The sequence below is a fragment of the Sphaeramia orbicularis genome, chromosome 4, assembly GCF_902148855.1.
Source record: "Sphaeramia orbicularis chromosome 4, fSphaOr1.1, whole genome shotgun sequence".
NCBI lineage: Eukaryota > Metazoa > Chordata > Actinopteri > Kurtiformes > Apogonidae > Sphaeramia > Sphaeramia orbicularis.
Genome location: NC_043960.1, coordinates 51,440,741 through 51,468,208, shown reverse-complemented (window position 1 = coordinate 51,468,208; position 27,468 = coordinate 51,440,741). Strand labels below are relative to the sequence as shown.

Genomic DNA, 27,468 nt, shown 5'->3' with positions numbered 1-27,468 from the left:
GACATTTTAGGTTGTTTGTATTTTTTCAGGTTATTTAAATTTTTTGTGAAAGGATAGTTTATAAATGTAAACATTTTATGTAATTTTCCTTTTTTTACACTAAAATGAAAGAAAAATTTTGGGTCTTATAGATAAATAATTATAGATTATCATGTTATTATTTTACTGGTCTGACCCACTTGAGATCTCATTGGGCTGCATGTGGCACCTGAACTAAAATGAGTTTGACACCCTTGGCTGCTAATGCAGTATCTTCAGTGTAATTTTTGCACTTTTCAAATTCAGCCCACAGGAGGGATTGGACCCGTTGACCATAGGTTTGACATTCCTGCTCTACAGTCTGTTCTCTATTCTTTACATATTACACTCACACCTGTTTTGGTTTTTAGAGTCTGCCAGTTTCTGCTTCTCCTGTTGGCCAAAGGATGAGCTCTCTCTTGTAGGTGAAGCGCGTCAGTTTGACTCTGTTGTACATCCTCTCTCCTCGCTGAAGGAGACGGTAAAGAGACAAGGTAAATTTTGCCAGTGCAAGTGTACAAGTAATCTCCACCACCAGCAATGCAGTGTAGATCATCATCTGAGCTTTGCACTGCTGAAGTTTCTGTCCATAGTGGTAAGGGAGGGAGGATGGTTCCTCTTGACGGAAGGGCTGCATGGGGCAGGTGAAGATCAGTGAAGTGGTTGGTGGTGGTGGCGTTGTTTTATGGGTGTTGGTTGATGTTGTAGTCAAGGTGGTGGTGGGGTTTGTGGTCATTTGTGTTGTAGTTTTTGTTGTAAGCATGGTTGTTGTGGTGGGGGTTGTAGTTGCTAAAGTGGTCATGGGTGTAGTTGTTGTTATAGTTGTGGGGGCTTGAGTGGTTGTTGGTGTAGTTGTTGTAATAGTTGTGGTGGCTTGAGTGGTTGTTGGTGTAGTTGTTGTAATAGTTGTGATGGCTTGAGTGGTTGTTGGTGTAGTTGTTGTAATAGTTGTGGTGGTTTGAGTAGTTGTGGGTGTAGTTGTTATAGTTGTGGTGGCTTTAGTGGTCGTGGGTGTAGTTGTGGTCAGTGGAGCGGTACTTGCAGTTGTGGTAGTTGTAAGAGTTGTGGTTGTAGTTGTTGTGAGTGCAGTTGTTGTCATGGATGTAGTTATCATAGAGGTTGTGGTAGGGATAGTGGTTGTGGGCAGAGTTGTGGTCACCATGAAAGCCGTGGTGATGGAAGGAGTCGTGGTTGGGACGGTGGTGGTTGGCGTCGAGGTAAGACTGGTAGTTGTTGGCTCTGTGGTTGGAGGAGTCGTCGTTGGTGTGGTGGTTGTAGTAGTAGTTGATGTGGTGGTGGTGGTGGTAATTAAGGTAGTCGTGGTGGGAATGGTGGGGCAAAACAATTGATCCTCCACCAATGATGCAATTTCCTGGCCATTGAGATCTTCTGGATGCTCACATACTACAGGTGATCCAAGCTTGCCAGAATTCTCCTTCAGCCAGTGGTATAAATGTACAAGATGGCAGTCACAATGCCAAGGGTTGTTATTGAGGTAAATCTTTTTGAGTTTGGTTAAAGGCTCAAAGATATTCTCAGGAAGAGTCTGAAGATTGTTGTAAGACAGTTTAATTGTGGTCAGTGTTTGTAAATTTTCAAATATGTCTGCATTGAGAGATGTTATCTCATTGTTCATGAGATTAAGATCCGTGAGTGTCTGAGCTCCTTCAAAGTACTCAGGAAACAAAGTGGCAAATTGGTTTTTAGATAGATCTAGCTTCTTCAGTTTCTTTAGGGGAGCAAATATTCCTTTAGGAAGAGTGCTGAGTTTGTTTTGGCTGAAGTTTATGTCAATTAATTTGGGCATTTCTCCAAAAAGCACTGGTGGTAGGCTAGTCAGTTGATTTTTGTGAAGGGTCAGCGTTTTAAGCTGTGGGAAGCCAACAAAAAATTCTTGAGGAAAAGTGGTCAGAAGATTATTGTCCAAAGAGAGAATAACAAGTTTCTGTTTATGAGGAAATTGATTGGGGGATAGTTCTGTGATTTTGTTTGTGGATAAGGCGATTTCCTTCAGATTTGGTAAATTTTGAAAAATGTCTTCAGGAATGGTGGTCAGCTGATTTTCATAAAGACGTAGTTTCTGTAGCTTCCCAAGATTTGCAAACCAGTCAGTAGATACAGCAGAGAGATTGTTTTTGGCTAAATGAAGGAGTAGCAGGTTATCAAGACCCTCAAATGTCCCATCTTCAATGGATTTGATCTCATTGCCATGTAACTGAAGCTCTCTGACTTTCGTGAGGCCATTAAATAAGCCCTTCTCCAGATTCTGGAGCTTGTTGAGCTTTAATATAAGCTTCTCCAGGTTGCCAAGGCCTTTGAAGACTCCCACTGGAATTGCTGACAATAGCTCATTGCTGGAGATCTCAAGATCCTTGAGGTCATCCAAACCATCAAAAGCTCCCAGCTCAATAGATGTTATTTCAGTGTTCAGGAAGTATACCTTTTCTAGGTGGGAGCTTCCAGTAAAGGCACCGTTGGGGATTGTTTTGATCTGGCAGTCCAGAAAAAAAACTTCTGTCACACCTGATCTAAAAGTGTGTGGGATTTCTGTTGCAGATGACCCAAAAATTTCCTGGTTGGGTTTGAGGCAATCCGTTTCTTTTTCACATTTATTTTGAGTTAAAGATGACTCAAACAATAACCACAGAAAAAAAAGGATGATTTCTCCTCTTGACATGATTATCCTCTATGAAAAACAGAAAAAAATACAAATTGCAGCCATATAATTTCTTTTAAGTCTTGCAAATCTTTTGAATTCAACATAGTCAGCAGCTGAGTTGTTTATCAATATTAGGCCTGTAATGGTACACGTACCGAACCGAACTGTTTCGATACACACCTGTTCGGTTCGGTACACAGCTGTACCGAAACGGCACAGTATGATGAGAAAAAGAAAAAGGAACGAAAGATGTCGTTTGATGCGGAACTTTAAATCCGTGCAAGTTTCACGCGGACATATTGAAGGACGCACACATTGACCCGAAATATGAAATAGCAGGTGATATAAGGTTAAAAAAAAACACCAAATATGTATACCAAACATACCAAACAATACCAAACATTAATAGGAAGAGACTGAAGACCCTCCACCATCATTACAATCCAGTTTGGATCAGTTCAGGTTCAGGTGAAAGACAACAACGAGGAAAGAGATGTTAATAAAACGGACGTTGTTTGGCCCCTATGAACTACGGTAGTTCTAAAACACTTACACTAGCTCTGTCTGTCTGTCTGTCTGTCTGCCTGTCTATCACGCACGCTGTATAATAGAGGAATAAATAGAACATTGAAAGTATGTAAAGTTTCACTTTCGTTTCACGACAGCGTTCGTTATGTTAGTTATGGACCGCACCCCCAGGTATATAACTGCGCGCCCTCCCTACCCCACGGCTCCGACAAAAAAAAAAAAAAAAAAAATCCTCTGTGCACACAGGCACACACAAATACACACAGTGTCCTAAACAGTTTGTTCTCTGTCCTAAAATAAATAATTTGGTTCATTGTGTTGTCAATGTTTCTCTTCAGTTTGTTTAAACAGAACACCAGTTTACCCTCTTGTTAATGTTGCAGTTCATGTGGAATTTTTTTGTTATTTTTATGCAGAATGTGAACTGACAGAACTGTGATTAGATTTTTCTTATTTGTTCGAAACTACCTGTCAGGGAAAAGTGCAATACTAATGTTTAAAATACATTTAGTAATATTAATAATTCATTTTATTTTCTATTTGATTTGTAGCAGCAGAATTATATTATTCCTGTTTTTCTATATTCTATTGTCTCCAAAAACTGGGGAAAAATGTTCAAAAATTCAGAAATGAATAATAGATATTTTGAGGGGTTTTCTTTCTTCCCGTACCGAACCAAAAAAAAACCGAACCGTGGCTTTGAAAACCGAAAACGTACCGATCCAAAAATTTTGTGTACCGTTACAGGCCTAATCAATATACAGCACAATCCCATTTTCTCTTAATTTATCAGACATCAATTGTCATTAACATTATGAAAAATGTTCACCCACCTGATTATTTTCCCAGAGGTGAAAGAGAACGTTGTTAAAGCAGTGAAGAGACAAAACAACCACAGTCAGGTTAGTTATCTTCTCTATCACTGTCGGCCAGCAGACCTAGAGCATGGTACTTCCCATTTTAGGGGTGGAGTAACTAATTTCTGCAGCGTGAGATAAGGGCACGAACAGAAGGGTGTTAATATGGTGGCTAATGACTGCACTGCTCGTCAACAGAGTTGTTGTGAGTTAGTATTTAACAGCAACTGTGTTTCTTATATTTTTTCCTATTTCTTATACAGTAAAATATTAATGTTTTGTCAAAATAAGAGTAAAAATTGTGGTAACATCATCTTATTCATTTATGTCTTCCTGTATACACATAATGTGAAGGTGTGGAGGGTAAAGGGTAAAGCACCAGCACAAATACCAGAATGAATTTAACTATACAGCGTTCTTATCTGTGTCTTTTCTACAGAAAGATGAAACAAGCATATGTTTGCTGTATTTCACCCATTGCTCTGTCCTGTTTCCACAGCACAATAACTACTCCTGTTTTATTTGGATATAATTTTAAGTGATTTTAAGTATCAAAGAGAGCAATGAGCACTGGCACCACTAAGTCTAAACACCAAATGAGATAATATCTGACTGAATCACAGTAGAGTTCACAGACTGTCTTGGTGGAGGTCTGCGCTCTCCGAGTGCTTTTCTTGTTGGAATTGCATTTATTTTGAATTGTTTTTATTTATTTTATTGAATCTGTTTTTACTGTGCTCTTACACTTTTATTTTGCTGTGCTGTAAAGCGCTATATAACAAAATGTATTATTATTATTATTATTATTATTATTATTATTATTATTATTATTATTATTATTATTATTATTATTAACACGGTCTCATTTTTATGCTCACTACAAACTGATGGTTGTTTCAGAAATGAGAAGCTACTCAGTGCATCAGTCAAAGGGTTAAAGAACTTCTTGCAGATGAAACACTTTAATCACTACAGTAATTATCCAATGGAAGGATCTGAACTGTTTGCTGAGTTAAATCCAGGTGTCGACTCTTTTTTGGCAATGCTTCGTAGTGCCACATAACTGCTAATAGAAGAGAATAACTTTATCCAGTGATCCCAAAGTATTTGGTCATTTATCAGTGTGACTTATAAGTTAAGTTTGATGTTTGTCCAAGTTCGAATTTAAAGTTCTAAGTTAAAGAGGAATTAAATTCTGACAGTGTCATTTTTTTTTCATGAGTGGGAAAGAGTTAGTCACTTGTCGGCCAAATGACTTTTACTTTATCAGCCTTGGAAACACCATTATCAGTTGACCTCTAGCCTGAACTTCTGAAATAAGTACACTATTGTGTAAAAAAAAAAAAGTGCATTCTCCCATCAAAAAAAATACAAACACAAGGTTAAGCATTAACTGACTCAATCTTACCTTTTTTCTAACATTTGAGTGGTTTATTTTGTCCAGTCTGTCACTGCACAGAAGGAATGGAGTAGACTTTAGGAAAGTGGACATATGAGGAAAGAGTATCTGTTACACCATCTTGTCACACAGTTTGCCACCCCAGTAAGACGTACAATAAATTAAAGGCTGTTCACTTCACATTTTATTTTAGATGTAGTTTGAATTTATAAATCAGAAACTTACACAAAAAACAAATGCTGTGTGACAGCATTTGACCATAATAAAGGTAAGCCGTAACAGTAGTGATATATGACAACTGAATCACTCACTGCTATAGTTGGGAAATAAACTCTTATTTATGACCATCTGCTCCATTCTCAAACATGAGAATGTAATAAATGATAACTCATATCTAATGAAGAGAAGTTTCACATGTCTGCATTTTTATTCAGTAAATGATGAACACAATTTGAAGTTTCTTCCACTATAAGTAGTGCATTTATTCAATTTGTTGTAGAACTTTGCTTGATTTGTGTTACATCAAACAACATGTTGAATGTTTAACAGCAAACTATTGTGAAGAAAGGAAAGCTGTTTCCAAAATGTACATATCTTAGAACAAAATGCCTTTATCAAACTGCATGTAGTAAAATGAAGAATATCTTAAAAGTAGAAATGTTAAAAAAGAAAAAAAAAGGCAAAGTGAATGCTGAAAGCAGTTTTCAATACAGTGCATTTGCATTTACAATTACCAAAAATGTCCAAAATGCCCACAAGGTGGCATTATAGATACTTTAAAAGTTAGTTTATAAGATGATCATTCTCTTTATACAGCACACTAGGAGGAAAATAACTTACAGAAGTATTCAGTGATGGGAAACTGAAAGCAGATTAATGTTTTCTTATTTTTCTACTTTTGTCTGTTACTTTTATCTCTGAAAACCGAGTGTACCCTTCGCAATTCCCCAAACAAACCACAGTTCCACAGGGAACAGTTTTCCATGGCTTTTTTCAGTTCTTGTGTTGCTGTTGTTGGGTGGTCCCTACAGCACTGAATTTTTATTCCTGTGGCCTATATTCCCCCTGCCTCTCTTATTTCTCCTCCAGCACATGCAACTGATAATTATAGTGCAAATAATGACTGTGGCCACTACGGCTATGATGATGAGGAAGACTGAAGTATTATTAGGCATAGTTTCCCCTTCGCTCTGTCCACCGCTAGTGACTTCTTCCGGTTCTGGCATAGGCGTGGTTTTGACAGCAGGTGATGAAGTGCTTCGTCTGGACGGAGGGGTATTGGGCTTCCTCCGCTTCCCTGTTGAGGTCACAGGCTCCTGGGTAGAACTCAATGGCATCAGGATCTCATCTGACAGCAGAGCGACCACCTCACCACTCAGGCTGAATGGTGCATCACACACCACCAGAGTTTGGTTGGTTTTTGATGGATTCTTTTTTAGCCAGTCCCTAAGTGGCACAATATCCTTGTCACATCTCCAGGGGTTCTGCTGCAGCAACATCTCATTTACCACAGAGAAGGCATTGAGAGTCTCCTGTGGCAGGTTGGGAAGCGAGTTGTTTCGCAGGTCTATCTGACCCAAGTACCTCACATCCCGGAGGAAACCTGGAGGCAAGGTGCTGATGAAGTTGTGCTCCAGGGAAATGTTGACCAGTCTGGGCAGACCTTGGAAAGTTCCACCTTGTAGACTTGTTAGCAAATTTGTGTGTAGCGATACCTCTTCCAGCTGCTCCAACCCTCGAAAGGCCCCGGTGGATACATAACTGATTTGATTGCGACTGAGCACCAGAAGCTGCAACTGAGTCAGGTTCCTGAACGTATCATCTTCCACACGGCTTAGCTTGTTATCGTATAGCCACAGCTCCCTAAGGGGCATCGGACCAAAGACACCTGGACCCAGACTCTCCAGCTGGTTCTCATACAGGGATATCTGGGAAAGGAGTGGCAGATTCAAGAAGATCCCATGTGGAAGAGATGTGAGCCTGTTGTGGGAGAGGAACAGCTTCTGAAGTTTTGGAGTCTTGGAGAACAGGTCCTGTTGAAGATGAGTAATTAGATTGTCTTGAAGAGATAGCTCCTCTAGGTTTTCAAGGTCATCAAAACATCCATCTGGAATTTCCCTTAATGAGTTTCTGTTTATCCGTAAGGTTCTAAGATTACGAAGACCCTTGAATGACTCTCTAGATATTCGACTTATATTGTTTTCAGCAAGAAAAAGGTACTGTAGCTCAGTAAGAGTTTGAAATGTTTCCCCAGGGATAGAAGTAAAAAGATTCTCACTAAGGTAAAGCATTTTCAGACCTGGCAAAGGGGAAAACCAGTTTGGGCGGAGAACCAAAAGCTTGTTGCTCTTCAGATGCAGAGTCTCAAGTTTTTTAAGGTTTTGGAACAAAGTCTCAGGGAGATCTTGCAGTTCAGTACCAGTAAACCCTAAGGCACCAATGTTTGGAGTGGACTCAAATGTGTTGGGGCGCACTTCCTTCAGTGCAGTGTCTTTAATCACAAATATGGTGAGAGCATTAGCAAAATCATTCAGGTCCCCTGCTTCAACAGAGTAGATGCTGCAGTTGGAGAAGTAAAGGGCAGTGGTAGATGAGGGCAGATTCCTGGGAAAGTCTCTGAGTCCACTGCAGAGGACTTTGGGTCCTTGGCATAAGCATCCATCTGGACATGTCCAAACAGTACTGAAGGAACCAAGAAGTAGGATCAGATGAAGAGCAAGTGGTGGGTCCATTATTTCCCTAAAATAGAAAAAAACATGTTAAGAGTTAAGTTTGGTTACGGGTCTTTTGCTTTTACATGGATAGATCAGAGCTTTGCAACAAAAGTCAGAATGTACTGCAACCTTTGCTCCATATGTCAGTACTCAGCCTTGCACAGAATTATGTTATAACCTCATTCTAAGACATTCTACAAACTAAGACCATGTCCACTGAGACTTGTGGAAACACTGCTAAGCTTGTTTTACTTTGTGTTGTGATGAGGACAGACAAAAACAGAGACTTTTAGAAACAATGATGCAGACACTTACATGGGATCTCATCAGTCACAACATATTATTCCCTGATTTGCCATGCCTTGTCATGTGACATAGAGGCGATTCTGTCCTGTGTCAGCAGCTGTTGTGCAGTTAACTTCTGCTCTGTATCATGTTTCTCTATATCTATATTCACAACAGGTGAACTGTCATTGTAGCAGTCTGGGTCCATTCCCATGTCCAGTTGATGTTTTAAGTATTTCTGAACTTTTGCCAAAACAGCAGTGTTGTCATTTACATTTTTAAAACAGTATTTTAAAGTTTGGTAGTGTGAATATATCTTTAAAGGAGGCTGTAATCCAAAATGGAAAACTGAAATTTGACTTAAAGAACAGTGTACAGCTAACAAACTAAGTTACCAAGTTATTTAAACTCAGGTGTACACAAATGAAGAACTCTAAAAGACACGGTGGTGGTGCGTTTTTACTATGCTGCAGATTTGAGCTACAATGGGTTTTAGTTTCCAGGAAAGTAAAAACAAAAACAAAAAAGAGAGATAGAGACACACACACACACACACACACACAAAGGGGAGTCTCTGCACTTTATATCATCCCCATACTAAGGCAGTTATTCTTGGGGCAACTCTAATTAGTAACAGTGCCTGCAAGTTGCAGCCTAAGCATTCTTGTTTTAAACAAGAAGGAGACATTTGCATACATTTCTTATTCAGTATTGTTCTTTGTTGTTTGTGGCTGGAAGCTTTGCCTGTCAGTGTTACCAACAGAACTGATTAGTTCATCACCATGCTCAGCAGTCGTTTGCTGTTTGGGCAAGATTTTTTTGTTTGCTGTGTTTTTAAAAGAAAATCCTAAAAGCTGCAGAATTATTCTTAACTACATACAAACATGGAATTTGTTTTGCTGCTACAAGGGGAATAAGTTCTCTGTATCTCAACATGGCAGTGTGCCTGCACATGTCTGAGGCCAAGGCTGGGCTCCTTGTTTGAGATGGCACACAAGGCTCCAAAGACAAAGTTGTGCCAGCATAAACTGGCACTAAACACTATGAACCCAAAGCTGGCAAGTGCAAGTTGCTTCTCAGTCGCCGAGGTATATTAGAGTGCAGAAAGGGTTTTGGAGGAAGTAAATTTCTAAAGAGAGCACTATGTCCTTCAAATAGACTCAACCAGGGATCAGAGTTATGCTCTTTTTTTCCCTTCTCTGTTTCACATGAAAGAAAGAAACCCATAAAATGCATCCTGGTACTTTACAGCTGTTCCCATTTTGAGCTCATGTCTGCATGCATTATTGGGGTGGGGTGATATGAGATGGAAAATAATGCTTTCATTGTTTTCAAAGCATTTGAACTACATTAAAACCCATCCTCTTAATCTGTGTTTCATGCCTGTTATTACATTTATTAGTATTTTAACTTTCACCTATTAACATCCAGTCTTTGCTTGGAACCACAACAATAAGAGGGTTATGTTTATAACAGGGGAGGTGTCAAATATAGTCCTATCTGTTATTTAGTCATTAAACTCATCAATATCCTTATCCCCTGGGATGATAATAATGTTAGTTAAAACTTTCTTTCTGAATACTTTTTGTTTTATTTTGTGTTGTAACCCATGTGATTTCATTACTATAGTGTGTCTGCTTCTCTTTTCTTTACCGATGGGAAAGTGACGAGTCAGAGTCCAAGTTTAAGTCAGGGAAATGACAAAACCCTCAGTGAATGTGAAGTCACATATCTCTTGAGAAATACTTTGCAGTACTGTTCCCCATCCTTTCTATGGATGTTGGTGGAAAATCTGTGTCAACAAACAGCACTGTCAGCAACAACGAACTTTAGAAATTGTAATGTTTTTTGGACATTTACCACACTGTTTCTACTCCACAAAAGTATGAATTAAATACTGTTCCTGTTTAAAAGGCTGACAGGCCTAAAGCACATTTCCCCTCTGGTATACAGTATATTATAGTGTCCCAGGCCAACCAAAACCACTGTCTGCTCTTTCTCTTTGAGACAAATTGACATGGCCTGCAGTAATGTGCCAGTGTAATGGCTAAAGCATTTGCACTTCACCATTATTTGCTTTGATTTTTCCCCTTTTGCCATAGCTGAAGGATAAGCACTTTTTGTCAGGAAAACAGTAAACTAGCAAAGTTACTGCGACGTTACTAGTAATAACTAGTAACAGTAATTGCAGTAATGACTCTTAAGTATCAGTTATTTAATAGTTAACTAATATGTCAGATAGTCATTTATAATGGAATTCACATTAACTAAGGTTTATTACTACATAATTTACACTGTAAGACTGGATAAGTTGAGTTTACTTAAAAAATCTGAAGTAACCCGTTGCCTTAAAAAATTTTAGTAATGAGTTATGAAAACTTGAGTGTATTAAACTTAAATGCTTGATTTGGGTGGAACTGCTATTTTAAGTTCAACACGCTAAATGCCAAGTTAATTTAACTTAAAATTTGTTGCAGTGTCAATTGCTTTGTATAATCATTAGACTTAATATCTTCAGTTCATTGGACTCAATTCCAAATTGACTTAAGTTAAAATCTTTTGCAATATAACTGGCTTTGTGTAATTATTCAACTTTGTATATTGTAGCATGGACAGAAGTTGGGCAGGACATTAGCTCAATGCAAATCACCAGTATAGGAAATGCCTTTAATTTGGCAAAGCAACAAAGTTGTTAAAGATCAACCAAAGAAACAGATGAACAGGAAAACAATTGTTCAGCCTATGGCTCTCACTCATGGTGCAGCTCCACAAAAAATACAAAAACAAGCACAAAAAGGCCAATAAACACTGACATACACACATTAAGTCAAAATTAATACTAACACCACAACCCCACTGAACCCCTGCACATAAAAAGAACACATTTTCAACAACATGCCCTATACCCACAATGCAATGCGGAAATAAAAAGGTGTGGTGACTAAAACTTAGTGATTTAAACCCATTCAACTTAAACTTTTTCATACTTTTGACTATATCTACAAATTAGTAGAATATACTTAACATTTTATAGTAATGTAATAAAACTTAAATAATTTAAGTACATTGTAATTAAAGCATTTTAGTAAATACAAAGTAAGGGCTTACAGTGTTACATTATATAACATGTAAGGTCGTAATAAGTATCTATTGACAGTTATTTAATAGGTCATCATAGGGTTTCTAATTGGACATTATTGTAGGGGCCATTAACATTAGTTACTGCGGTCGTAATTATTAAGCAACAGTTATTTAATACTTAATATTACTGTGTGTAGGAATCATTTGTAAATGGCATTCATATGAACCAAGGTTTAATTCTACATTATTTCCTTTAACTAACAGTAAAAGGCAGTAACAAGCATCAACAAACAATTTTATCATTTACTAATGGTGTCGATGTCAACCAAGGTATTACTTTGTGAATTAACATGATTTATTGATAATTTAAAATTACCATCAGGTCACCTTTTAGGGGGATTCAACATCTGTGCAGGGACTGCAGATGAAAAATAGCCATTAGGCTAACTCTGGTGCATTTACAGCAATGTGAATTAATGTACAATGTCCCTGTTAAATAAACCAATAAATTACATTTAAAAATGAAAAATAAAGGTAATACCAGACAGATTCATTGACTATTAATCAGCAGTACTTTTACACTTTAGATGCATTAAGCTTCTCTCATTTGCCAAGTGTAATCAAACATGCTCTGATTTCACCTTCTGAACCTACTGTTAGTTTTGTTCTTGCCAAATAATCAGCTTAAAAATACTTTGCTATTCTTTCTGCCCCATTGCACTGTACCATTAGCAGAACTTACCTCCAGTAGTAGCTGATGTTTGACTGAGAGACAGTGAGTTTTTGAGGCTGTCTTTTATGTCCTCCCTTCCTCCTCAGCTGAACAAATCCTCTGCAAAAAAAAAAAAAAAACCAGTTTCCAGCACAGTCTGAACTCTCACACCATCACATTTTCCTGCTCTTCGTCATCCCTCACTGATCCCTTCATCAATCAAATTTTTGTTGTTGCTCTTAGCTCATCAGATCTAGCTGGATGTCTGCTAACAAGGTCAGTGACACCCTCTGTCCGGCTGCCCCCTGTCCTCTGTTTTCTCACACTCGTGTGCACTGTTTCACAGACATGGTGGTGAGGGATCAGGCAACTGAAGCCCCACCCTCTAATTCCACGCTAGGTCTCTGGACTGGATTTGTGTTGAAGGGATATGTGTATGTTGTAGGTTTGTGATCTCTGCCTCATTGGATCCATATGTTTTCAAGTTTATGAGCACACATGTTACAGTCCTCCAGTAAATTACACATTCATTTGTACTTATGTGTCACAAATCAGAATCCAAATCCTTTATGAATCCCAAATAATATCCCATATGTGTGTGTGTGTGTGTGTGTGTGCGTGTGTGTGTGTGTGTATGTACTGGACACTATATTATCAATGTGATAATTACAGAAATATACATAATAAGTGTGCAAAAATATAGTTGTAGGTGGAGTTAAACAGGCAGGAATGATTTCCTGTGTTGTTCTGAGTCTTTTACTGGCAATGGAGTGACTTGTCTGTATTTAGTCTGTGACGTTTGTTTTTGTTTGTGGAAATTTTCACTTGTGAGGGTGTGTGTAAAGCATCAGCTGCGCATACCTTCACCATGAGGTTTTCAGAGTGCTCATAAACTGATGTTTGGCCATTTTGGTAATCCTAGACTTCCACAGTTAACACAACCATGACACCAGCAGCAAATTTGTGTTCAGTGTAACATTTGCATTATAAACTACAGTTGTCTGTTTAGTCGTTATAATCCATGTGTTCCACATGAAGTATGTGATAAACATCACTTACTAGAGGCATGAAAAATGATCTAAGAAAACTGAGCATTTTGGGTGTACATGTCTAATCCGAAGGACTTTGTGGGTTTGTCTAAATTTGATGTGATAAAGCGTCTCTCCTAAAATGTGGAATGTTGTACACATCAATAAATCAACCAACAGAGGGTTAAGGAGTGTGTACTCTGTACTCTTGCTGGTTTTAACATTCCTGTGTGACTAAATAAATCCATCTGTAACTTTCTAACATTCTGCTCCACACCACAAGCAACAGATAGTGAGGGTGGAGTTAACGTATACAACGCCAACGGGTGCCTTCCACTTAAGTTGAACTGAAAACGTGTTTCTGAGAGGAAATAACAATAACAGTATATTCAGTTTTTTTGTACTTTCAATGGATTATTGCAGTTGTTTGTAGTTGATTGCAGTCAGCCCATAAATACCCAAACATCCACTGCTGATAAAAAGCGTCTTCTGATCTACAATATTTAATCATTACTGATCCACTAATCCTATCAATACATGTAAATAATTGGTGTAAATTACAGTTATTCATCTCTTCATGGTCATCAGATATGACCCATTTGGACGTTCAGAGGCTCCGTAGTTACTGTGGAAACACCGTCATCTACAACATTGATTCACCAGTAAAACCCATGGAGCTGGATCAGTGACAGTGGATGGACACACTGGGTTTATGTTCAGTTAATGATAGAGTTTGTTGAAAAAGTCACTTTTCCATATTTTTTTCTGATTTGATCTAATAACCTTTGAATTTATTCTGAGTTTTGATAAACATATACATGATCAGTAAATAAAATGTAAGAAAATACCTAATTTTCACTGAAAAATGCTAAATATAGAGGATAATATTATAATAAAGGTTGATAAATCGCTTGGGGAACAAAAAAACCCCACAATCATTTAGAAGTTGTGACAAAAATAGTTTTGGGTCTTTCAGGGTTAAAACAACCAGGCCTTTCAGAAACAAAATGGAAAATATCACAACTCTGCTTGTTTTCTCTTTCTCTTTAAGTCCTGCAACTGAATTATTAGCTTACATGCAGTTTCACAGTAGATCTGAAGAACAGAAATATTGTTTTAAATGTCATCAGTTGAGTGATAAAGTCATTCTTAGAAGGGTTCCTGATTAGCTCAGATATAGTACTGTGCAGAAGTTTTTAGGCTACCTTTAGCTATGTTTTTGTTTTTGTTTTTTACATGGTTCTAATGAGCATAATTTTTCAGTCTTTGTATGAAAATATAACAAAAAAATTGAGGGGGATATTGTGCACAGCATTACAAACTCATAAAATTATGAAATACGTGACTACAGGAAACAGCCAATACTTAATGTGATCTCTGTTCCCATGACAAAAAGTATCCCAAACAATCAAACCTGGACATATATTCAAAGAAACCTGGTGTAAAACACTGAAAAATGAGTCTGGTAAGCCTCATACTGTCTGCGCAGAAGAGTTCAAGATGCATTTAGTATAAGGAAGGTCACACAAAATACTACATACTTCAGTCTTTTGTTTCTGAAATTCTTGTTTTTAATGCTGTTCTATATTTGAGTTGTATCCTGTTACAGAGACTGAGAAATGTGTTTGTACATTATAAAATGTCATGATATAGGATCATGACAGGATCTTCTGAGTCTGTGGTGGCCAGCTCCATCTTCTATGCTGTTGCATGCTGGGATACCAGGCTGAGGGTTGCCGACGCCAACAGACTCAACAAGCTGATCCAAGGCCAGTGACGTTGGGATGGAACTGGACTCGCTGAGGGTGGTGTCAGAGAGGACAGTGTTGTCCAAGATCAGGACAATACTGGACAGTAGACAATAGACTGATTCCACCCAAATGCACCACTGAACCACACAGGAAACCATTCCAGCCTGTGGACATCAGACTGTTTAATTCCCCTTCTAAACCAAAGAATTTTAATTATTATTATTATTGTCTGTGTGGGTTCTCTCCGGGTACTCTGGCTTCCTCCCACCATCCAAAGACAGGCACTGATAGGTTAATCTGTGAATCTAAATTGCCCATAGGTGTGAATGTGAGAGTGATTGTTTGTCTCTATATGTCAGCCCTGTTATGAACTGGCGACATGTCCAGGGTGTACCCCACCTTCGCCTGTAAGTAGCTGGGGAAGGCTCCAAGTGACCCCCATGACCCTAGAGAGGATAAAGCGGCTTCAGAAAAATGATATATTTTTCTATTTTCTTTTTCTGTTATATTGATAATTTTGTTCCTGCTACTTTTTATTATACTTGAATGAAGGGACTGTAAACACAATAATTTCCCCTGAGATTAATAAAGAGTTCTGATTCTGTTTCTGACTCTGTCTGTAATTCTCACTCTTGCTAAAACAACAAACCTACTTGGGGCCTAAAACCTTTGCATAAGACTGTATCAAATTCCATTGTACAAATTTTGTGACAGAACAGTTAATGCCTTTAGTCAGATAATGCAGTTCTCACTCACTGACAGCCAATATCAGTCATTGAAAGTCAATACTGACTGATGTATCTGTGCATCCATATCCATTAATAATTATACAATCATCCCCAGTCTGTTATTGTTGCTGACACAGGATGCAGCTGCACTATTCAATAAAGGAATATAATGCTTCAAATTCATGCTTTTTAACATTGACTTGAATTTCTCTTTGTCACATTTAAAAACACTATTGAATGTCTTAAGACACCATGATAACATCAAGTTCATAATTATGAAAGTATCTAAACATAATGCCAGGCAGTAGACAGGTCTTTTGCAAATGCATCTGATTGAAGTCAGAAAAAATCTACTATTTGTGCCTCTTAAACCATGTATCGAATAAATGTTTCATTATTTTTGCACCATAGATTTAACAAAAGAGGTAGGAACTGTGGTCTTATACACCTTTATCATAGAACTGACATCTTACAAGGAATTAGTCAGAATGGACACTAGAACAAACCCAAGCTGGTTTTGAGATTACTTTTTATTAAAGACTAAACTGTAAACTTTTGTGTTGACTTACATGTATCTGTCGTAAGTGTTGATATTCAGATAATTGTCTTTTTTTTTTTATAATTTTCACCATATGCATTGTGTATACATTGTGCTATGCTTTGTAAAGGAGACATCCTGCGTCTCTTTCATGTCTATGGTTTTTGCTGACGTTGATTTTGGCTGTTACCCATAATGCATTAGTGGCACTCCTTACACTGCTCTGGTCATGTGACCCAGGCTTAACATAAACTTTATACACACAACATGACATTTTAAACCAAACTTTGGTTTTAGAAGTGATTATAATTTGAATACATTTTATCATGTAGAATATCTGTAAACATCGAGACCTCTGGGATGGTTCAAACATACTCATTTAGAGTCACATTTTTAGGGACTAGCAGATAAAAATCAGGAAAATAGTAATATTGCAGTAAATCTTTTCTTTCTTTCTTTCTTTCTTTCTTTCTTTCTTTCTTTCTTTCTTTCTTTCTTTCTTTCTCTTTTTTTGGGGGACAAAAAAGTCATAGGTAAGTGCAGTAGCAAACAACAAACACATACAATGTGATACTGTTTTGCTCCTATAATTGCTGAAGTAGATGATGAGCACCTTAAAAATAAGCCTGTTCTCACTTTTGTAGTGAGTGACATTCTTGGCCACTGGCGTCTGATTTCAACACATGGAGTACAACTATAGTGTCAGTGCTGACATGCATGGTATGAGACAGAAGTTTATGCAGGTCCCTGGATACAGGAAATAGGCATGGACAAATGAAGTTAAGTAGTAAAAACATTATTAGCAATATGGTTTAAGTGATCAGTGTAATGAGTGAAGGTATGGTTGTGTGTGAGTAAGTGGATTCTGCTTTTTTTTTTTCCATCTATTTATTTTAGCTGCTTTTGTTTGTATTTGTACTTTTATAGTATTTTCTATATGATGCACAGAGTGGATGCACTTTAAATTTTGTTGTACTTATTATAATGACTATAAACATATTCAGTTCAATTCTATTCTATTCTATTCTATTCTATTCTATTCTATTCTATTCTATTCTATTCTATTCTACTCTATTCTATTCTCATTTTAGTCTCATTGAGCTGTTTCCTATCCTGAACTGAATGTTTTTATGCCTTAACTTAACCAAACTTTAATCGTTTGAACATCTTTCAGATTATTCCATTACAATAGTCTCTTAATGCGCTCAGTGTAGCCTATGTGTCGAAATGTGAAAAGTTAGGTGTGAGAAAGTGTAGGAAAAATACTGACAAACAAAACAAACAGATGTGTAAGCGCTGAAGCGGAAATGATTCAGTCCAAAAAACACATGCAAATAATACTAAACAGTGAAGGTTTTGACACATTAATCAACTTCTCAAATCTTTTCAGTTGTTTTTCAGTGTGTTCTAATATTCCTTGTGACCTCCGCAGTACCATTTCCTACGTCCACCCTTTGTGTGTGTGTGTGTGTGTGTGTGTGTGTGTGTGTGTGTGTGTGTGTGTGTGTGTGTGGTGGTTTATGCCCACTGTTGTGTGAGCTCAGTGTACTGGAAAGGCCTAATCACCCGTTGCCATAGCAATGAACTTGGGTGCTGTTCGCCAATTCATTCTCTTTTGTTTGCTGTTTGCTTTATAGTCCAATCACTTCTCGTGGAATTTGTGGTATCCGCTGTCATATTGTGGAGGTTTAAAAAGCTTCCAAACACTTTTTTTGAGTGGCTGTCAAACTATGTTAAAAGACACTATCAGTCGGATGGTGATTTTCCATACAGTAGGATACATGAGGTTTGAGTTATTTTAGATACTCCCCTTAAAAAAGGAACCGTAACTATGTGCACATTATTGTGGTTTTGTTTTGTAATGGAAGCTTGTGAAATTATAGTGGTTGCACTGTTTTGTAAAAGAAACTGTCATCACAAATCACATGCTCCTTAAATCCTTGACCTTATGAAAGATAACTGAATGTGAACATCCTGTTCTGAAGGCAAAGGTAATGGTCCAAACTTCCTACTGTCTGATTTGTGATACGCTTTTGGGAAGCCCAAATTTCCCTCATTCCTATTTAGGAGGGCATGGAAATCAAGATAAGATCCTTAGAAAACAGAAATGGGTTGCTTGTTGGAGTTCTCTTTTGCTCTAGGCTGTAGACTAAGAGTGTCAAACATATGGCCTGTGGACCAAAACCGGACCGCCAAAGGGTCCAGTCTGGACGAGATGAATTTGTGAAATGCAAAACTTATACTGAAGATATTAATATTCAAGGGGTCAATTTCACCTCAATATGATGGAAAAGTGGATGGGACCAGTAAAATAATAACATAACCTATAAATGATGAAAACTACTATTTTTCTCATTGTTTTAGAGTAAAACAGACAAATTACATGATGAAATTGTTTACATTTACAAACTATCCTTTCACAAATCGGACCCTATTCTGCCTGTTATTAAATATTTTGTGTATTTGTAGATCGACTGTGATCTGTAAGTTGTAATGAACATGTGTAAATGACAAACTGAGGCATAATGTTTTGCACTTTTACTTTTTTGCATGAAAGCAACGACAAATTTTAAGTTATAATGTTATATTAGTAAATTGCACTTATTTTTCTTGAGAAATTTCAGGTTGTATGCGGTTGTTCATATTACTGACATTTTCATAATCTAATTTAACTTTTTTCACATTAAAAGAGAAAAATTTGGATTATTATTTATAGGTTATTGTACTATTTACTTATCCGGCCAGATCAAATTGGACCGAATGTGTCCCCTGAACTAAAATAAGTTCGACACCCCTGCTGTAGACTTATGCTTCCAACACATATTGACTGAAATATAGATTTATGTCATACATCTAATCGTCCTATTATATTCAAAGGAGCCACCTTCACCAACCAAGTAAAGAGGCCAAAAGATATTCAGATAATCATCCCTTTATTATTCCCAAACTATTCAAGATTGTTACATTCACACAGTGGGTATTGTGTGTTTCCATCATACTGGTGTAAACAGAGAACAGATGTTAAATATGCAACATGTAATTACTGAGGGGAGAGGCAGGAATAACATCACCATGACCTGGCTTGAAGGCATTTGATCTTCCTCAGCTGTGATTATCATATACAAGCAAACAGATACTTTATACGAAAGACAGAAACAAAAAGTTTAAAAAAAAAAAGTCCACAATGAAATTATTAAGTGTATGAAATATTATACAACTGTTCAGATCATATTGGAATCTATTTGACATTTATGCAAATATATATGAAAAATAAATGACAATTTTTAAGCTTTTTTGAAACTTTTTTTTTTTTTTTTTTTTTAAAGCAACTTTAATCCAAATCACAATTGTTTTTGGTATTTTCAGTATGAATGAAAATCTTAATGACATTTACATGTCCATATCTTAGAAAAATAAACAACTTCATGAACAGCTGGTGTGAAACCTAAAAACTCTCTTTTCCCCTTGAAACATTTTAATATTTGTTTAACGTCAGATACTTTTAAGTTTTTGAAAGTTTAACCCTTTACCAAGATGGTGTAGGATGTAGAGTTAACCTTTGCCCACTAGAGGGAAACAATTTATGCTTAATACTATTGCCTGCATTTACATGTTTCTGCTTCAAAAATGCAGCATTACATATCCTGCGAGATTCCTTTTATTACAGATAATATATATATGTAAAAAACAAAATACATAAACATGTACATAAACATTCGTGAAACTGTACGTTAGCCAAAGATAAAGTACTAAGTTTAACCAAAGACAGAGCTTCAAAGTGGGAAAGAGACAATAAAATTAGCCATTATACTTAGTACTAAGGTGCATAAACATGAAACATTATAATGAGGATCATAAGTTCCATCAGATGCATCTGCTATTTTTTGCATCATATTCTGTTAAAGCACTTTTAAGTACCAGCAACTTACAATTAGAGCAAGGTTTAAGGATCTTGGTTCCAAAAGAAAGCCAATCTGGAAGTATCTCAAACTTGTAATATCACTGATGGCCACTGTCCAAAAAGCTTCAGTTTCAATAGGCAACGAATTTCTCACCTGTTTCATGTACCTTAAATAAGTGATCTAGTCCATCTTCAGATTTTTCTCCATTAATTAGATCTGAGATGTCTGCCATTTCAGGCTTTCATTGACAGGTCTATATGACAACTTACTTGGAGCACTTTTGGAGTTTAGGTTTATTAAATGAAGCAGATTTTTTTCCTGACAGACAGCTCGATTGTGTTGTGGTTAATAGGTTTGGCTGTCCAAAACGACTGTAAAATGACCTCAATACCTTTACATTTTTAACCATCAACATTGACCTTTGACCTATGGCTTTCACACTCAAATCATTTCATTCTCACAATAAAGTAAATGTTTGTGTAATATTCAAAGTTTGTGCCATGACAATCCATAAGGCTGGTCCTGACATTTGGAGTTTTCAACACAATGGGAACATAGCTTTTTATACAGATCAGCAGACGCATTAAAAAACATACAGTATTTAAACATATGACAGTTAAAGACAAAAAAAAAAAAAAACATAGTCACCATTTACATCCATAGTTTCAGGGCTTACATTTAATTCACAAACCTTCAGAGTAAAGACATGAAACAATTTTGTTATGATATATGATAATATAAGGATTTTAGTCGCATTTCATTATATAAACTCAATCTCAATAATATGTAAATTTTATGTGGAAAATAGTAACTGTTATTGACTTATCGGAATACCCGTGTTTCTGGAGCTTGACATGCTGTGTTATCATGCAGAGGTTAAAATGACCTGATCTGTACTATCATTTTGCTGTCCAATACTCCCAAATTAGGAAATGGGACTCAACAGAGAAGTTACACTCAATAATCTTTTTAAAACTGCAACTTCTGGAAAAGAACAGCTTATCTTGGTCTGCAATGCAGCACAACACTGATAACATGCTTTGTTACTCTTAAATTTGTGCACATTCAGCCATTAAGTCATCCATTGTGTTGTTGAGGCGATACATGCCATACATGGCAGCAAGAATGAGACACAAGCCTGTGACCACAAGCAGGATGTGACAAAACATGAACAACCCTGTCAAGGCTGCATCTGAGCGCAGAAACCACACATAGACCCAGCCCCCATGAAGGCTGTGGTGAACAAACTCAGGCCCCTGTTCAAGCACCACTTTGTCATAGAAAGGAGGTGATATGTGAAAATCTAAGGGAGTCTCTGTGTTAAAAACCAACTCCCCAGTGGGTCCAGCAGTGGTGTGAGTGTGGAGAGATGTTGACAATGATGGGACATGAGATGTGGTTGGTGTCATAGGAGCAGTGGTCACTGGAACTGCATGTTGTTGATTACTTGTTTGAGCTATTGCTGCTGTTGTAGTTGGCAGTGGTTCTGTAATAAAGGTGCGAAATGCCTGTGTTGTCTCATCAAAATCTTTATGGGAACGAAAATCAATTTTGACTGTTGAAGTATCACAACTGTTGAACTCTGAATCCTGTAGAGAATGGAGTGGTCGAAGCATCTGGTAGAGTGGACTGTGACAAAACACTTCCTCTCTGTCAGGAATTAGATGCTGATTAAGTTTAATCCAACTCGCCATACCCCGGATACTACAAGTGCAGTCCCAGGGGTTTTCACTTAGATTAAGAACCTTCAAACCTGTATTTGACAAGAAAATATTCCCTGAAAGAGTTTTCAGTGTGTTATTCTTCAAATCGAGCGTTGATAGTGCCTGAAGGCCCTGAAAGATATTTTCAGGTAGGTTTTTGAGCTTATTGTCATTGAGAAGCAGTATGCTCAGAGTGGTTAGCTTAGAGAACATATGTGGTGGTAGGTACTCAAGGTCATTGGACCTCAGTGAAAGTTTTCTGAGGTTTGGAATACAGCAGAAAAGCTCAGAAGGTAACTCCCTAAGCTTTTTGTTTAAATGGAAGTTAAGCACCTGTAAGCCAGACATGTTGACAAAAAAATTTCCTGGAACAGTAGTGAGATTGGTCTCGAACAAATAGAATTCTCGCATATCAGGCATGTGACCCATCAGTTGTTCGGGTAGAGATAACAGGGGGTTTTTGTACAGTGTGAGCTGTGTCAGCTTGGGCATGTGATAGAAGCACTTTTCTGGGATGGCTTGAAGTTGGTTTGCTGACAGGGTGAGAATCTTTAGCTTCCTCAGTGACCAAAACACCTCAGGAGGAAGGCTGGTAATATGGTTTTGGTGGATTTTGAGTTCCTCAAGGTTAACAAGAGTATCAAACATCCCAGGTTCAAGTGTCTCTAGTTCATTGTAATACAATGAGAGCTGGCGAAGTTGAGTCAAAGACTGAAAGATGGTACGTGGGAGCTTTTTAATACCGTTTCTGCCCAGGTTCAAAAAGGTGAGGTTGCCGAGTCCATTGAATATATCAGAGGTGGGACTAGACAGTTGGTTGCGACTCAGATCTAGTTCTTTCAGTCCAGTAAGACCCTCCAGCATATCTGGAGCAAGGGTCTTCAACTGGTTACCATCTAAATGAAGCTGCTCCAGATCTGTCAGTGGAGTAAAAACTTGAGCAGGAATTACTGACAGATTGTTGGATGATAACTTCACAGACCTGAGCTTTGGAACCACATGGAAGGCCAGTGGGTGGATAGTGTATAGATGGCTGTGAGTCAGACTAAAGCGCAGCATGAGATCTAGGTTGGCCAGGCTCTGCTCATGTATTGTATGCATTTTTGTGTCGTTGAGCTGCAGCAGGTATGTTTTGTTGGGCAATTGCTTTGGTATATCGGTGATCATGAAGCCAACACACTTCACAGCACCTGAAGAATTGCACAGACAGCTCATTGGGCACAGTGTGTTACAGGTAAGGCGTGGTAATGTGAGAAGGACAAGGAACATCCACAAGGACCCTGTACAGAGGGAGATAAGGACACAGCAGGAAACACAAGATTAAGTATGACACAATGAGCCTCATACAATAACCACTCCTCATGTTCATGTGGGTCATTTAGGTAATTCATGGAAATGGGTTGACAGAATTTTGGGACTGCCATGGTGGCGTGCACAGACTAGGACAAAGTCTAGGAGCTCTCTAAAGCAGCTTAGTATTATCTCACTCAATGTGTTAGAGTGGGCAAATTCACCTCATCCACCCCCCAGGAACGTGTGCTTACTATGCACTCTCTTTACACACAACTGTTCTGCCTCCCATTCTTCCAGTCATATCATTACACTTGCCAATGACACAACAGTACTTGGTCTTATTACTAACAAAACTACATATCTGTAAACTGGACCCTTACCACACCTCACTCTTTCCATAATTCCAGCCCCCCGTCCCCCACCTGTATTTTCATCTGAACTGTTGCACTGTTCCATCAGAGCGATAGAGAACACTTCCATAGACTCCCATTGTAAAAAAAAAAAATAGCGGAAGAAATATGGATCTACTTCCGGGTTATGGAGGGCCCAATAGTTCCAAACATTGAGTATGGTGGCGTTGGAACACATTCATTTCTATTGCTGCTGATGTAGTAACTTCAGCGGTAAGTTAATAAGATACTGTCATCTTTTTAAATTGTAAATTCACTTTTCTTTGGTATGTGTTAGTGTTTGTATAAATTTATATCTTATACAACCGTTATGTTCAATTTTCAGCTGTAGCCAGATAGTTAGCTAGCTTGACTTTGCCAGCTGTTGAGATTTAACCACTGTAACTACAAACTATGGAGTTTCTAAAGTAAGGTAACGTTATTACAAATTTGGTTATCAGCGGGTTTTATTTTAATGTTTTTGCTGAACCTGATAGTGGTTGGTTAAGTTTGTCAGGTGAGGTAATGTGCTAATTAGTGTCATTTACTGTGGATAGAAATATGGGTCCACTTTGCCAGTTATTTTATTCTATATATAATTTATTAATGTTTCATAATGGCACGTGATGCCTGTAAGTACTTTTATTTGTCCTGTGCTCATTTTGTAAACCTACTTGCTGTAGTTATGAAGCTAGATAGCTAACTCTATCTCAAATTTAAAACTTTTCAAAGTAATAAAGTTAGTCCTTTCAGTGGTCAACCCCACTACTCAATAGTATAACTGACACAAACATACATACAGTAGTGACACAACGGTTGGAAATATACTTGTGTGTGGTTTATTTGGATATTTACCTGCAATAACGCACTCGCTGCTGTCTGTCCCATAGAAGAACATGACAGCGTGTGGTTTGTTTGGAACTACTGAGGCTTACATGAACCACATGATCACCATAGCAGCAACATCAAAGCATGTTGCCACTCTCTCTCTCTGTGGCTCTGTGTTACATTCATTATCCTACGTTTGATGCTAGTCTTTTGCACTTTGGAGTTGCACATCAGTTTTGCTTTTGTATTGCTATGTCTGCCTGAAAGATGCTTGAATTTCTGTCTCATTGTGTTTTTTATGCAATAACAATAAAGTATTGAATTGAATTTAACCCATAAAGACCCAGTGCTACTTTTGTCACAGTTCCCAAGTTAATTTTTCTCTAGATGTAGCCTTTCTTAAGTTCATTTCGATTTATCATAATATTATCCTCTCCATTTGGCTTTTTTTCCAGTGAAAATCAGGCATTTTCAAATATTTAATTTACGGATCATGTACTTTGATCATCATGCTGACATTACATTTGAGGGTTATTATATGAAAAACAGAGACAACTTAAGAAAAAGTGACTTTTTCAGTAAACTATATCATTAATTGAAGATAAAACAAATGTTTCCATCCACAGTCACTTATCATACTCCATGGGTTTTACTGGTGAATCAATGTTGTAGAAGATGACGGTGTTTCCACGTTCACTACAGAGCCTCTGAACGTCCAAATGGGTCATATCTGATGACCACGAAAAAATGACAAACTGCATTTTACACCAATTATTTACATGTATTGGTAGGAATAGTGGATCAACAGTGATTTATCTTTTTATATTAGTAAATAATTTTGGTCACTGGTGAATATTTGGGTTTTTATGGGTCAAACACTTCATCCTAAAATAAGTATGAGAAAGTTCAGGTTAAAATATAGAAATGCTCCTGCATGAGGCCCACTAGTCAGAAATGAAATAAGTTTAACTTTATTAGACCGTGGATAATTGTTGAACTGAACATCTAAGTAAAGAATAAATAATATACAAAGTAAAAGGCAACTTAATTCCTCACAATAAAAATTTTCATGCTCATTTGACAAAGATTTTGGCTTTTGGGAAAGAGGACAATTCATTCACATGACTGATCTGGTATCTCCTGCTGATCTGAGCATACTGAATATTCCCAAAAGTATAAGAACATTAACATAATATTAAGTACAACAGGTTGTGTGGACCAGTGAGGAGACTGGAATATTCTTCAATCTCATCCATGAAAACATCCAAGCTGCTTTAGATGGAAAACAGAAACAGCATGTTCTACCTGTTTTTGATGGGTGGAGGGGTTCAGGTGTGAATGTCAGTAGTACAAACATTAGTCGTGGACAAATGAAAATGTAATGTTAGCAGGATTGAAACAGGGTTAAGACTGGTTCAAGTCAAAAACTAGCCTGATGGACTGTTATTTATGTGAATGGAAGGTCTGAAATTTGACTAAAGACATCTGGAAAAATATCTTCAAAAGTCCTAAACTTGGCTTCCTCAAACCTGCAGGTGTCCTGACTGAATGAAACATTTTAATAGCTGCAAATGTAAACACAGATTCTAAATGTGAACATATTAATGACATTAAAATGCAAAATCTAGTTACGTTCAATGACAGAGAAGTGATTTCGATCAAAGATTAACCCTTAAAAACCCAAAAGCATCTACTGATCAAAAATGTTGAATACATTTTGAACCAGTAATCCTATTAATACATGTAAATAATGCAATTAAAATGCAGTTTATCACCTTTTCAACAGCATCACATGTCTTTTTTTGGGGACGCATCCATGATGTCTGTAGTGAACACAGAAACACCATTATCTTCACTGATTTACCAGTAAAACCCACAGAGTTTGATCAGTGACAGTGGTTGTAGACACTTGTTTATATGTTCAGTTAATGACTCACTTGGCTGGAAAAAAAGTCATGTTTTCTTCAATTTACTCTGTTTTGATTTGATAACACCTAAAGGTCAGAAAATTAAACATAGAAAAATACCTGATTTTCACTGAAAAATATAGAAGATAATATTAAATTTAATGACATTAAGTAATGTATACATTTAGAGAAAAATGGGTTAAATGATTAATTATAAATAAAGCTAGATTTGAACTATGTCACCGTAAGAGACTCACAATCATATGCCTCTTTCAAATCACAACTTAAACACTGGATGAAGGAAAACCAAGCCTGTAACCATCAGTAGATTGCCCTCACTGTGATGTTTTGTGTGTTTTTATGATGTTCTGCCTTTTGTCAATTGTCTTTCTTGTCACCTGCCTAGGGACTGCAGATGGAAATTAGCAGTGTTGCTACAGTCTGGCATATTTACAGCTACAGTTGTTGTATATGTTCACTAATATGTACTGTCCCTAATTAATTAATTAATTAATTAATTAATTAATTAATGTAGGTGGGACAGACTGATTTCAGTTAATCAGTCCATGTAGGTTAGTATTTTCAGTCCAGAAGCCTAACATGCATTATATATGTAGATACTGATCATTTTTATGTTGGGAATAATCATTTTTGTGATTTGTAGTTGTTACTTGTAGTTTTATCTTTTCTTTTTTTTTCTTTTAACTGGTCTTGTCAGTGGTCCATCCTCCAGCGTCAGAGTCTACTCCAAGTTTCTGCCTGTTAAAGGTATCCTGGGGGATTATGTCTGTGTCTGTGAATTGGTTTAAAAGTCTGGTTTAGACCAGCTCTAAATGTAAAGTGTCATCAGATAACTTTTGTTCTGATGTGGTGCTACATAAATAAAATTTGACTGATTGATTCTTTTCTTTCACCCTTTAGAGTTTGTACAAACAGCATAATAATAACAATAAAATGACAAAATCTATGCCTTCAAGGATTAAAAGGATGACTTAAATATTCAACTCACCTCTGATGTGAGAATCCATCTTTGCTCTTTTCATCCTCTGCTGTTGAGGGTGTGTGAAGGAGCTTGGTTCTGGTCTGGGTGGTGACCCCACCCCCTGCTCACATCCACCCGTTTCATCTGTCATACTCCACAGCCTTGT

General features: G+C 37.3%; 1 protein-coding gene across 1 annotated transcript; it reads right to left on the bottom strand.

Moving 5' to 3' along the window:
- LOC115417604 (uncharacterized) lies at nt 1–27,468 on the bottom strand. Its single transcript, XM_030131618.1, is given in 6 exon segments — nt 1–2,704; nt 4,039–4,143; nt 6,496–8,200; nt 12,284–12,425; nt 21,156–23,183; nt 27,330–27,468. Coding segments are annotated over 6 exon segments (6,423 nt in total). The 5' UTR covers nt 27,454–27,468; the 3' UTR covers nt 1–385.